The sequence below is a fragment of the Carassius gibelio genome, chromosome B7 (genome assembly GCF_023724105.1).
Source record: "Carassius gibelio isolate Cgi1373 ecotype wild population from Czech Republic chromosome B7, carGib1.2-hapl.c, whole genome shotgun sequence".
Taxonomy (NCBI): Eukaryota; Metazoa; Chordata; class Actinopteri; order Cypriniformes; family Cyprinidae; genus Carassius; species Carassius gibelio.
Window position 1 is genome coordinate 19,509,811 of NC_068402.1, and position 13,334 is coordinate 19,523,144.

Sequence of the window (13,334 nt, forward strand, 5' to 3'; positions counted from 1 at the left end):
ATACATTTTATTATCTTCCGACATGGTTTTCTCTGTGTCTGTTTCAGCTGTTTAAAGACAGGACGTTTTAGGAGCATCATGGCAGAAGCCCCTGTCGGAGAGGACGCACCCAAAGAGAAGGAGAGTGCCGCCCCACTTACCCACGATTCCCTGACAGGTGTTGGGGTTGCTCTATGGGAAAGAGTGTTGAAAGCAAGTGTTACCGCTGGTGCTTTCCTCCTGCTGTACACACTTTCTCAGCTCACAGTGAGTTTATGCACATTTCTCAAATAATTAACAAATAATTCGACATGTTCATATCCCACTTTATGCAGATGTGCACACAATTAACCATTGATTGATTTTTATTGCTGCATGTGTGAGAGTGTTTCAGTATGTTCTGGTTTTGTCTATAAGTGGCAAAGTTTGGCTTTTAGATGTAAGCAGTTGATCATTTTGTTTGTCTTTGCGTTTGAATGTGTTTGTGCATACAAGTATAGAAAAACAGGCTGTTCCGGGGTCTGCTGTGATCGACCCTATAGTCAATAACTGCACCGTATGCCTTCCTGTCTGACAAACAGCTGTGCAAGACTTATGTATACACATAAACTACCGTTCAAAAATTTGGGGTCAGTACCTTTATACTTTTAATATTCTATTAATTGAGGATGCATTATCTTGATCAGAAGTGATAATGAAATAATTTAATGTTTCAAATAAATGCTGTTCTTTTGCACTTTCTATTCATCAAAGAATCCTGAAAAATTGATCATGGTTTTATCACTGTGTAATGCATTATAATTATTCGTAATGTGCTTACATTATATGTTGTCGTTAATAATTCTAAGCAAATTTAAAATGCATAGTGTAGCAATGAATTGCTAAGTGTTATATGTGTATTAACTGTGGTTAAAACTATTCATGAGATTGTACAATGCATTGTAAGGTGCAATAATAAGGCATAATTAATGCATCAAAACTACTTTAATAATGCATTACACATAAAAGCTTTATGTAAGGTTTGCAGCACAACTGTTTTTGAGCAGCAGTTCAGCATGATTGCTGAAGGATTGTGTGACACTGAAGACTAGAGTAATGGCTGCTGAAAAATCAGCTTTGCAATAACAGAAATAAGTAAAAACAAAAAAACAAAACAAAAAAAAAACATAAAAGTAGAAAACAGTTATTATAATTTGTATTGATATTTCACAATATTACTGTTTTTACTATTTGAGCAAATAAATGTAACCTTGAACACAAGACACTTCTTTCAAAAACAATACAAAGAAATCTTGCCAATCCTAAACTTTTGAACGGTAGTCTATTTGCAAAAAAAAAAAAAAAAAAAATTAATTTCCAGTTAAGCTTGTGGCAAAATACCAAAACACATTTAGTCATTCATATCCAATGTCTCATATCTTTCTTTGCCACCCCTAGTTGTTGATATGCAAGGTACTGATGTATTTTAAAGGGTTTGTGTGTAATAATAAGTGTGTTTTGTGGATTTGTTCAGGGTTTGTGGGTCCTTTACATACTGAATGGATACAGGGCTTTTCCAGCAGCACATAAAGTTTTGGATCTCCTTCAGTACCTTCTCTCCACCAGCGATGCCTGTGATCAACAGGTAATAGAGCTAGAACTGAAATATCTTCTCTGATGTGAAAGAGAATTGAATATCATATGTTATTCATTGTCTGCAGATGGAGATATGGAGGGTGGAAAGCTTGTTGCCCCTCATAGCCACACTCTTCTTAGGTGTAGTCATCCTTGGTACTGGAGTGAGTATGTTCTTTATGCTTTTGCCTTTTTGTTACTTTAGTTTCACCTGTTTATAAAATAACTTGTATAACTGCATTACAGCATGTGCTAGTTTATAAAGTGTTGCCGCAGCTGATTTGAAACGAGCATGCATTTGTTCCTTTGTGTAAAGCTTGAACTTTCCTTTCTCCCCCTACTTGCTGTCACAACAGACGCTGTTCTGCATTAAAACCCTGGTGCCTGGCAACCCTTGCTTCCCTGATGACCGTCGTCAGTCCATGAGCAGGCAGCCCTCCTTTACATATTCAGAATGGACAGATGCTAAACAGGAGGATTTCTACGAGCTGGATGCTGTTCCTGAGACCCCTGTGTTTGACTGCTTTATGGACATGAAGACCGAAGCTGACCCTGTCACTCTCACTGTCAAACCTGTGGGCTTGCAGGAAAGGTAAGAAAATCACATCTGTATGCATTGTAGTTGATGTATATTATATTGCAGGATTGGTAATCTGATATACCGAGCATTTTCCCAGTGGGCCAACGCACTTTGGTCCGATACAATGTTTTTTTTAACAAGGACTGGCTTCAGCTATGTGAAAGTATGCTAAAACACAGTCAGTTCCCTTCATTGATACATTCATATAAACCCCCATGCATTTTGAGAATTGCGAAAAGTGAGCTTATAGTGCCTCTACTGAGTTTTCTTTGTTAGAGCGTTTATTCTCGTGTTTTCAGAAATGTTTGGAAGGCATTTTCATCTTATGTCTTTACAAGCACAGCTGCTTTGTTTACAGTGGTAACCAAGATAACGTTTAATCACTGCTGTTCCATAAGCGCCACCTGCTGTCAGAGAGTAAATTTGTATTTTTAGCATATCTTCACAAAGCTAAAGTCAGACCATTCTGTTTGATTGGAATCTTCAAATTGTACAACCAAATTTAAGTATATAAAAAATAACTGCCCATGCATCTTTGGATTGTGATTAGAATTCAGTGGTTGCCTCTAATTTCTAATGGCTCTAGACTTTTAAAGGCCAGTTCTGCTGCAATAGAGCAAATAAACGTCTTGTTCACATATTCGTTCATTTTTTCTTGTCTGTTGCTTAAAGAAAAAATAACATATATACACACACCAACTGCCATTTTCTTTATATACATATATATACGTACATATTTGAGCCTGGACCACAAAACCAGTCTTAAAGGGTTAGTTCACCCAAAAATGAAACTTATGTCATTAATAACTCACCCTCATGTCGTTCCAAACCCGTGAGTGGGTTAGTTTGGGTGAACTAACCCTTTAAGTGAAGATCATGTTCCATGAAGATATTTTGTAAATTAACCCACTGTAAATATGTCAAAATGCATTTTTCAATTCATAATATGCATTGCTAAGGACTTAATTTAGACATCTTTAAATGCGATTTTCACATTTATGTATACAAAGTTGCAAATAAGTGGTATGCAGTTGCGTATGCGTAACCAAAATAAAACGTGCTTTGTAAATTACTTCAGACCGCTCATTTGTGTACCAACATGGTTGACAGCTGTTGATGCAGTATTAGATCGACACACTGTAATACTGTATACGATTTCTATTCAAACAGAAAGCATAAGCAACCCGCCAAAATAAAATCTTGCTGATTTGAAGTTTGAAAATGATGAGAATTCAATAAAAAATCAATATCAACATTTTATTTGTAAGTTTACTATAAAATAATGAATTGTGATTTTATTTAATACTTCCTTTAATTTTAAAATATAACAGTATTATCAGACTTTATTATTTTGTTTATTATTTTATAAATAATTTAAATAAGTAAAGTACATTATTATTATTATCATGATCATATTTAATTTTTTGTTTTCTTTTTTTAATATATTTAATGGATCAAACTATGTGTAATGTGAGGACCAAACCCAGTCTCCAGTTGCTCTTATGAGATTAGATATTTATGTAAAATGGCCCACCTCTATTATAATATAATACAGGTGGGCTGCTGGGACCAAAAATGTTCCCATCCAGCCCTGTTACATTCTATAAATAATTTGTTGTTGTTTGCTTCAAGAATATTCTTGTGATGGTTCAGCGTTTAATGTGACAGTGTGCATAACATTTTAATGAGGAAAGAATCATAAATACAGAAGTGGTGATGGTGGAAAGGCTAACCACTTGTGTCATAGTTAAACATGGAAAAGCATTTGTTCATTATTTAAGGGCAACTTTAAATAAATATTTTAACAGAGACAAATTCCCTTCTCATGTATTCAGAATTTAATATCCTAAAGTGCAACATCAGAAACTACTATAAAAAGAAAAGTAGTCAAAGTAGTCGTGACCGGTTTGCACTTATTTTACTAGATTTTAGAAAGAACCTGAAAGGCTTTAGCCCTTGAAAAATTCTGAATCCATCTGAATTTATATTGTATATTCAAATGACATTGTCACACAAACTCTGTTGTGATTTTCAGGAGAGGTTCTAATGTGTCTCTGACGTTGGACATGTGCACCCCTGGTACTACAGAGCCCTATGGAGCGCTGCTGTCCCCTAGAGAGCAGAGCACACAGGAATACCTGCAGAACGCATCCAACCTGCTCAGCCCCGAGCAGCTGCAGAAGCGTGCACTGGACGATGCTGCGCTGCAGGCTGAGTTCTATGTGAGTGACACTCACAGTAAAATCCATGTTCAAAATAAAACAGTGATCGTAACATGACAGCACTTCTCATCTTGTAATTCTGGTTCAAACAGGAAACACCAATGAACTTCGTGGACCCTAAAGAATACAGTTTTCCTGGCGTGGTGAGGAAGAATCGCTACAAAACCATACTACCAAGTGTGTATAATACTCTGCATACAGTAAAATGTGGAAATGGCTGATGAGGTTTGTTACTGATGATATTGGCATGTTTTTGCATTTGTAAGATCTTAACTCTAAATTGCAGACACACATAGCAGAGTTTGCTTAAAAGCAAAAGAGGAAGGTGATTTTCTCAGCACCTACATCAACGCTAATTATTTGAAGGTGAGTATGTGTTAGCGTCAAATGAAAATCTTATTTTGCATATTGATGTAAGCTGTGATGTGTTCATTTTTAATAAACTGTATAAATTAGTTTGTGATGAAGCAACCACATTTTTAGAGTTATTAATCATTTAGCATTCATTTATTTCTTATATTTCTGTAACTTTCTGTCTCTTTCCTTCTAAGTTAAGGTAATAAATATATGAGCCCTATGTCATAGCTTTTAGGATTTATTCTGAGTTCACAAACTACAAAGTATTAGGAGACTGCATAATGTTTGAAAAATAATAACTTGATGTGGTTTTGCAGAAGTGTGCAGTATTTCTGATCACATAGAAAGGCAATGGGCTGAAAAGTTAAGGCTCTCTAATCAATCAGACATATCAGGCTGTTCAAATGCTCTTCTTTCTTTAAACCTTTTTTCTTTAGGGCTATGGAGGGAAAGAAAAGGCTTACATTGCTACACAGGGTCCCACTGTAAACACAGTGGGGGATTTCTGGAGGATGGTTTGGCAGGAGCGCTGTCCCATTATTGTCATGATCACCAACATTGAAGAAAAAAATGAGGTCTTTATATATAAATGTACACACATCACATGATTGTGAGGAATTATTCTTTCATGCTGAACAATTAAACATCTTTAGATATTTGAATAACTCATATGTATTCTCTCCTTAATTATCAGGGTGTAGCAAACTTGAATTAACACTAAATAGTTCTTCTTGTCCTGTCACTATTTGATACTTTCAGTAGCACAAACTCACGCTGAACATCAAACTACTTATCATATACTCAGATGTTAATTTCTAACTCTGGGTATTTTACAGAAGTCAAAAAGTAAATAAAGACACCAGGGTTAAGGTGATTTACATGCCTTGGAATATTTAGGTGAATTACAGTGAGTCATCAGAAATCATGAATGGAATTTTTCTAAATGGTTTAAAATGGGCTTTGATGGACAATAAAACATATATTACATATGAATCAAATAAAGCATTCTTGTGTGTGTGTCCCACAGAAATGCACAGAATACTGGCCAGAGGACAGTGTCATCTGTGAAGATATCGAGATCACTGTCAAACTGGTCATCCAGGCAGATGACTACAGTCTAAGGATTTTCACTGTGAAGGTTTGGTTTGTTTGTTCATTTGATTATGTCTAGTTCCCTTGTGTTGAAAAGTAAAAAAAAAAAAACTGACTTGAATTTGTAGTGTTTTATATGCAAATTAATGACTAAAGGAGTCTTAACGTATTAACTTATTTAATTTTATCTGTTACATTTTTACCAAAAATATGGCAAAATGATACTAACTGAAATAATAGAATTTTGACACATTTCAAAGTTGTGCTGAAATTTGAGTATAGGAAGGCTGTATCTTGGTAATGTTTTAGACTATTGAAACAAAATGTGGCATATGTGACTGTGCCCTGAGGGAACCCCAGCATTTTGGTGACAGTACTTCCTATAGGTTAATGTGGCATTACAACATTGCAGCAACATTGAATTTGTTTATAGCACATGAGAGACAAGACAATCGACTGTATCATGTTTTGAATCTTCTTTTAAACTAGAATTCAGAGACCAAATAAAGTTCAATCTTAGAATGCAGATTACATGGTTTTTAAAAGCCATCCCTTTTTAAAAAGTTATTTCTACAATTACAAATACAATTTATTTATTCAGTTTCATGTAGACATTACAATGCAGTAAAAGTAATAAAGACAGGACTCATATTTACAGAAGAGTCTTACCTTCTAAAAGTCTGTGTGAAAGACAAGAAAGATTAGAAGGACAGAAAGAGAGAAGTCCAGGTTGAGCGCAACATTTTTTTACTTCTGTTTCCACTGGAGGCATGGCTGTCATGGAGACAAATATTCTTAGCCATGCAGTGTTTCACGTAATGGAAGGAAATGTAGTTAATCACAAAATCTGTGTAAGTTATATTAAAGTATTATGTCAAAGAATGTGTGTATGTGTTAGTATGAGCATCATACTGTATATATATATATATATATATATATATATATATATATATATATATATATATATATATATATATATATATATACATATATATATATATATATATATACATATATATATATATATATATATATATATATATATATATATATATATGATGTTGGAGATTAACAACCAGATAATCATTTTCCCTGATACTATTTCAGCAATAATGTATATGTGTCTTCTGGCTCAGTTGTTTGGAATCAGAACTAGACCTTTGTGAATCATTATTGATGTCAAATGGGTTTGCAAAAAGATCTGAAATTGTTCTAAATTCAGTTTAATTAATTTGAACAGAGCCCCAGTACTGATGAAGGCTAGAAGAGCTCCTGTGTATACATGTGTGTTAAGCCTGGTACACACACTTATGTGATTTATGAGTGCTTTACAATTGTTGCTTGTCAGACTATACGAACAGGATCCCAGGTATAAGCCATGTTACACAGGAATTTCAGTTCATGTTAAACTAGTGATCAAAGGCGTCAGTTTTTTTTTTTTTACCTTGAATAATAGGAATCTTGTAGGATTTTTCCCAGATGGCCAAATCAAATTTGGCTTTACTGAACTGTAAATGTTTATTAACAAGTTAGTGAATGTTTGTGTGTGTAGAGTGAGGGTGAGGAGCGCACTCTCAGACAGTACTGGTACACATCCTGGCCAGATCAGAAAACTCCAGACAAGGCCCCGCCTCTTTTGGATTTAGTTAGGGAGGTGGAGGAAGTGAGGAAACAGGCTCCGCCCAACAGTGGCCCTGTCATTGTCCACTGCAGGTAACACACACTTTCCAAAAAAGTTGTTAAAGTGACAGTAAGAAGATAAAGCTTATATATTTAAACAACGTTTTCTTTACTCTTAGTGCAGGGATTGGACGCACTGGCTGTTTCATTGCTACCTCTATCTTGTGCCAGCAGCTAAGCAATGAAGGGGTGGTTGACATCCTTAAGACTACTAGCCAGCTACGCTTGGACAGGTAAAATATAGATATACTCTACATCCTTGGAACCACAAGTGTCAGTTTGAGTTGAGACAGCAGCAGAATAAATGTGAGCTGTTTGGCCTCAGTGGTATTCCAGGCCAGCCTTAAGTCATGGAGAAAAATCCTCACAAGACCTGTTGGTGTTACATTAGGCTATTGCTAAGTGCCAAGTTTGACTGCTAGATGCTATTAAAGGGATAGTTCACCCAAAACTGAAAATTCTGTCATTAATTACTCGCCCTCATATCTATCCAAACCCGTAAGACCTTCGTTCATCTTTTGAACACAGATGAAGATATTTTTGCTTTCTGACCCTGCATAGACACCAATGTGACTACCACGTTCAAGGCCCAGAAAGGTAGTATAAGGACACTGATAAAATTGTCCATGTGACATCAGTGGTTCAACCGTAATTTTATGAAGCTACAAGAAAATTTTTGTGCACAAAGAAAACAAAAATAACTTTATTCAACAATCTTCCATGTCAGACTTCGCCGAGCGTTCACGACGCATAATTGTGCATTCCTCTGTTTGCTAAAATGGCTGTAGTGCCGGGTTTATGTCAAAACCCTGGCTCCTGAGCAGCATCACACATGTGTGTCATGGTATTATCATGAATGGTGGTGGAGATTAACACGGAAGAGAACTTTAAACTTGCTAAATAAAGTTTTGTTTTGTTTGCTTTGCGCAGAAAAATTACGGTTGAACCACTAGTGTCACATGGACTTTTTTAATAATGTCCCTCCCTACTACAGTATGTTTCTGGGTCTTGAACATGGTAGTTACTTTGCTGTCAATGGAGGCTCAGAGAGCTCTCAGATTTCATAAAAAAATCTTAATTTGTGTTCCGAAGATAAAATAAGGTCTTACAGATTTGAAACAACATAAGGTAGAGTAATTAATGACAGAATTTACATTTTCGGGGAGAACTATCTCTTTAAGTATATTAACAGTTGGTCTCATGTTGTTGTTGCTGTGATTACAGAGGCGGCATGATCCAGACAGCGGAGCAGTATCAGTTTGTTCATCATGTACTCAGCCTGTACGAAAGACAGCTTCGAGAGACCTCAGAAGAGTAAAGCCTCCATGAGCGCATAACCTTCACATCACTCCTCACAGAGCAGTTGACCTTCATCCAAACTGACCCTCAGTACCTCAAGTATCATGTCTTCAAACACTACAGAAGTTTTAGGAGCAGACCTAATATTAGATTTTAGCTATTAGAGTCCAATCTCCAAAACCTAAATCCCACCAATCAGCTATTAAATATACTTTCACTTTTTTCTTTACCATAACAGTAACATAAAGAGGTCAGTTATGTCATACACAAGTACTGCCCACATAATACCGCTCAGCAGACCATCAGTGCTCAAATGTGACAATGTTTGAATACGTGCATACTTTATATACAGTGGTATGAACACAATAACAAGCAGACACCAAGGCCTCCATTTATGATGTAAATTTAACATTAGATTTAGAGACCTCCTGAAGTTCTGAGCCTACAGATACAGCAATTTTCCTTTTACTTCGAAGACATTTTTACAGGATTTATAACTCAATGTTAAGATGAGATTTGTAGTGAAGTGTGCCTGTACATTAAGGGGTCTTACATGTTGAAAGATCAACCTCTTGGCAATCTGAACATCAGTATGTCTGTGTGTGCATGTGCGTGTGTGTGTGCGTGTGTGTTTGTGTGTGTGATAGTGTCGCAGAAACAGAAGGGGAAAGAGAGGTACTGTTTACTATGTGTTCGATGATTATCAGACTTTAACTCCAGATGTGCGGTTGGTCTCTTGAAGAGGTTAGACTACCACATTTAATACAAAATGGCCTTAATATGTGTCTTTCTGTTTGTACTGGGGTCTGTATGGCTGTGTGTAAATGTTGTCGGGCAGAGCTAAAGGCAGTGTGGTGTAACAGCCTGTCATCGTCTCATTCAGTAAGACTGAGAGAGGGACAGAGACTGATCTCCGTACAGAATGATGTACATTATCCCTCAGCATACCTTTGCCTTCTCGATTCGCGTGTTGTCAGACGCTATATCGTGTGAAACATTTTAGTTGGACTCTAAAAAGCATTGATGCTGCAACTCAAGGTTTTATGTATCAAAAATGCCGAAACACTGTATCCAACTAATGTTAAATTTGTAAATCACAGCTTGTATCAATAGCAGAAATCATGACAATGGGACATATATAGTTGTGATGTTTTTTGCTAGTTTCTGTTTAGTTTCTGAGCCTGTTTAACATTGTTTATATGTGGGTCTGCGTATCTGCTTAGTTAAGACGTATAATCAGTATTTGCCTGAGTTGGCAGCTCGTACAGCTTTGCTGAGACTTGCAGTTTGCATGAGCAAGTACATTTTGAACTTCTTTTTAATTATGAGCAAGGACTTGTTTGATTAGAAGCAGACATGTGTGTGTGATTATGTGCAAAAGCCTTCTGATAAAGCAGAGTGTCTGCTGTTGGAATAAGCATCTTCAGTCCGACGGACTCGTGTGATCCAGCTGGAAGTACCAGTGCAAGCTCTCCTCTGAATTTCTTTAGACCGTACTGCTACCACCTTAATTGTCTCCAGTCGTTCTCCAGCTAGTCATGTGTCCTCAAAATGATGTTTCCTTCCAGGCAGCTCTGAGCTGAAATTAGGAGGTTTACAGAAGCTTGAAAACACCTCCTTGTTACACAAGAGATTGTACTTTTTTTTTTTTTTTTTTGGTAGGTGTTGTTAGTTTAAGGCCTCATGATAGTTTGCTAGAAATGAGAATGACTTTCATTCACGTGCTTTAATCGCTGCTGTTATAGTCTTTTTATTATTGCAGAACTGCTTTCGTGATTTAGTTGGTACTGAGTAACTGAATTTTATTATTTGTTTTTAATGAACTGTCATATTAGTCCTATTTATTGAGTTTTGTCTCTGTTTTTGTGCTGTTATTACACTGCCAAAGACTGTAGTGATTGGTCCATACCGCAAAACCTGAACAATCTGAATTCTGTATTTACAAACTTTGAAAACTGAAGTTGAAACACCATGTGGAATTGTGTACATATATGAAACCAGCATTTATATATTTTTAAAGTGAAATATCTGAATTCCCACGGTAAAACCTGTTCTCTTACTCACATGACCTTTCTTGATCAGTGTGTTATCTTTTCTTACATGCATGTTAGTATATTATTTTATGCCAATGTTTGCCTCCTCCTTTTCATAACATGTATGTATGAATGTATGTATACAAATACAGTATATAAATAAATGAAACTAATAACGAAATCTAGTAATATACATATAGGGAGCTAGATTTACAATTCATTTTTTAGTTTTATTCAGTTATTTACTCATTTTGAATTATACAGTGATTTGTAGAGCTAGATTTATATTTCTTTTTTTTATTCCGTTATTTACTAATTTTGAATTATACAGTATATATATAAGTTCAAAAGTTTGGGGTGAGTAACTATTTTTATTTTATTTTTTTGAAAGAAGTCTCTGACGCCACATTTATTTGTAAAATAAAAATACAGTAAAAAGCAAAATGTAATTTGTTTCTGTGACGGAAAAGCTGAATTTTTTCAGCAGTTATTACTCCAGACTTCAGAATTATTTCTATTATTCTGATTTGGTGCTAAAGTAACATTTCTTATTATTAGCAATGTTGAAAACCGCTGTACTACTTGATATTTTTGTGCAAACCATGATCAATAGTTTTTTCAGGAATCTTTGATGAATAGAAAGTTCAAAAGAACAGCATTTATCTACAGCAGAATACTGTCTTAACACTGTGAAAGTCTTTATTGTTACTTTGGATCAATTTAATGTATCTTTGCTGAAAATAAGGATTAAACAAGTCTTCTAACCTAAACGTTTAAATAGTATATGGAGTAAATTATTAACCCTGTCTATCTTTTTCAGTAATTAGTTTTTCCATTAAACATCCGTGCCTTGCTTCCAGTCAAAAAGCTACATCTTTGAACTTAGACAACATATAAGGCACAGTTTTTGTCCCTTAATGGGAAACTAATACAAAACTGATCTTGTGAGGTCCAAGTGAGTTTGAAAACAGGTTTTTATCAATAATGATTAACTGACTCCTTTAGAGGAATGTAAATACAAGCTCTATTTTACAGCATTTGTGTCAATTATCACAGAAAATATTTGAGACTTCCTTCAAAAAAACACAAAAGTCATAGTTTTGACAGAATTGCTTGCTGACAATCATTCAGTGACTGTAGCCTGTAAAATCATTCACTTTCACTATATATGTGAATACATCTGAAGCATAACCAGAAGTTAATCTACCTGGAAATGTATTTTCTGAGATAATGGCACAAATGCTGTGGACAGCGCCTAAATTCCAACCAGAACATTCCTTAGAGGAATCATTTTTGAAATGTTGAACCGAATCTCTGTGTGTCAGTTACACGCTGTTTGCCACCCTGATGGCCGTTTACTGGTTTTGTACATTGTCTGCCAGGACAACTTTGCTGAACATTTCCGAAGTCATCAAACTCTAGGACTACTGTTTTAGTACAGTGATTTTATTCACTGTGAGGAAATTCTATTCTAAAAAGACAGAGTAAAGCAGAGTTAGTAGCCTTAATCACCAGTGATCACACAAATGAATCCTGTTTTCATCGGATGTACCGATTTATTATTTTGAAGTCTAATAAAATAGAATCATTTGAATCAATGTTATATTCAAAGACTGAGAGAAGGGCCAATATAGCAGTTTAGAGAAGTCGTACCCCTCCCCCCGCCTGCTGCCCACTCACTCTCAGTCGGACCCCGTGCACTTCCTACAGGACGCTCCATCTGTCCGGCTCGTCTGCGTTGCCAGAGAAGAGTAACAGACACACAGGCACCAGCAAACCAGTATATCATTCTATCATACACACAAATTAGATCCTGGGCCAAAGTGATTTGAATATATTTAAAAGAGAGTGTGCTGTTTTATGTTTAAATAGACATTAATTTAATCATCATGAATGACTCACTACCAGCATAGTATGTCTTTATGCACTACTGTACAAATCTAAAACAAGCACAAAGATGAAATACTGATTTTATGAATGTGAATGCAGAGGCTTGTGCCTCAGTTGTCTTAATTGCTCATATATTTCAATGCCACCTGAGTATTTGACTTTTTTCTTCTTCAATCACACAGAATATTTTCAGGTCTTTTATTTTCTAGAAACCATGTGTTGAGCAGTGTTTTAATATTTTCTGCTTATTTATGGTCCTGTGGTTTTGGTTGAAATGTTTGGCACCGGATCATAGATCTAAAAAAAGAAAAAAGAAAATCAATGTTTTGGTTTAATTTGAATCCTGTTCTATAGTGAAATAGATGTGGTTTGAAAATTCTATTTGCCTCATTGCTTTCGTATTGTTCTTCTGCTGTTGAATCCAAATAGAATGTAACATGACTAAGTTTACAATATTATGGCTTGTATAATTGGTATAAGCTTTAATTTTTAAATAAAAACACCTTTCTGTTAATCAGGACCATGGGTTGTTTGGACTTTGATTGACATGAAGAAAAGGTGCATAGGCTTCAGATTATACACAAAAGC

At 35.5% G+C, this 13,334-nt stretch overlaps 1 protein-coding gene across 8 annotated transcripts in view; it reads left to right on the plus strand.

The window, feature by feature from the left end:
- Positions 1-13,266, plus strand: part of ptpn5 (protein tyrosine phosphatase non-receptor type 5) — a 98,065-nt gene extending 84,799 nt beyond the window's left edge. For 5 of the 8 annotated variants that reach the window (XM_052559951.1, XM_052559952.1, XM_052559950.1 and 2 more), the window contains 12 exons: positions 48-246; positions 1,493-1,603; positions 1,680-1,757; positions 1,950-2,185; positions 4,209-4,395; positions 4,488-4,572; positions 4,682-4,761; positions 5,190-5,327; positions 5,780-5,890; positions 7,397-7,557; positions 7,644-7,757; positions 8,749-13,266. In XM_052559951.1, coding sequence (XP_052415911.1) covers positions 79-246; positions 1,493-1,603; positions 1,680-1,757; positions 1,950-2,185; positions 4,209-4,395; positions 4,488-4,572; positions 4,682-4,761; positions 5,190-5,327; positions 5,780-5,890; positions 7,397-7,557; positions 7,644-7,757; positions 8,749-8,842 — 1,563 coding nt within the window. In that variant the 5' untranslated portion in view covers positions 48-78 and the 3' untranslated portion in view covers positions 8,843-13,266. Of the gene's footprint in view, positions 1-47; positions 247-474; positions 609-1,492; positions 1,604-1,679; positions 1,758-1,949; positions 2,186-4,208; positions 4,396-4,487; positions 4,573-4,681; positions 4,762-5,189; positions 5,328-5,779; positions 5,891-7,396; positions 7,558-7,643; positions 7,758-8,748 lie in introns of those variants that run through there. The other 3 variants (XM_052559955.1, XM_052559956.1, XM_052559957.1) reach the window with 2 other exon arrangements.
- The last annotated feature ends 68 nt before the right edge of the window (positions 13,267-13,334 follow it).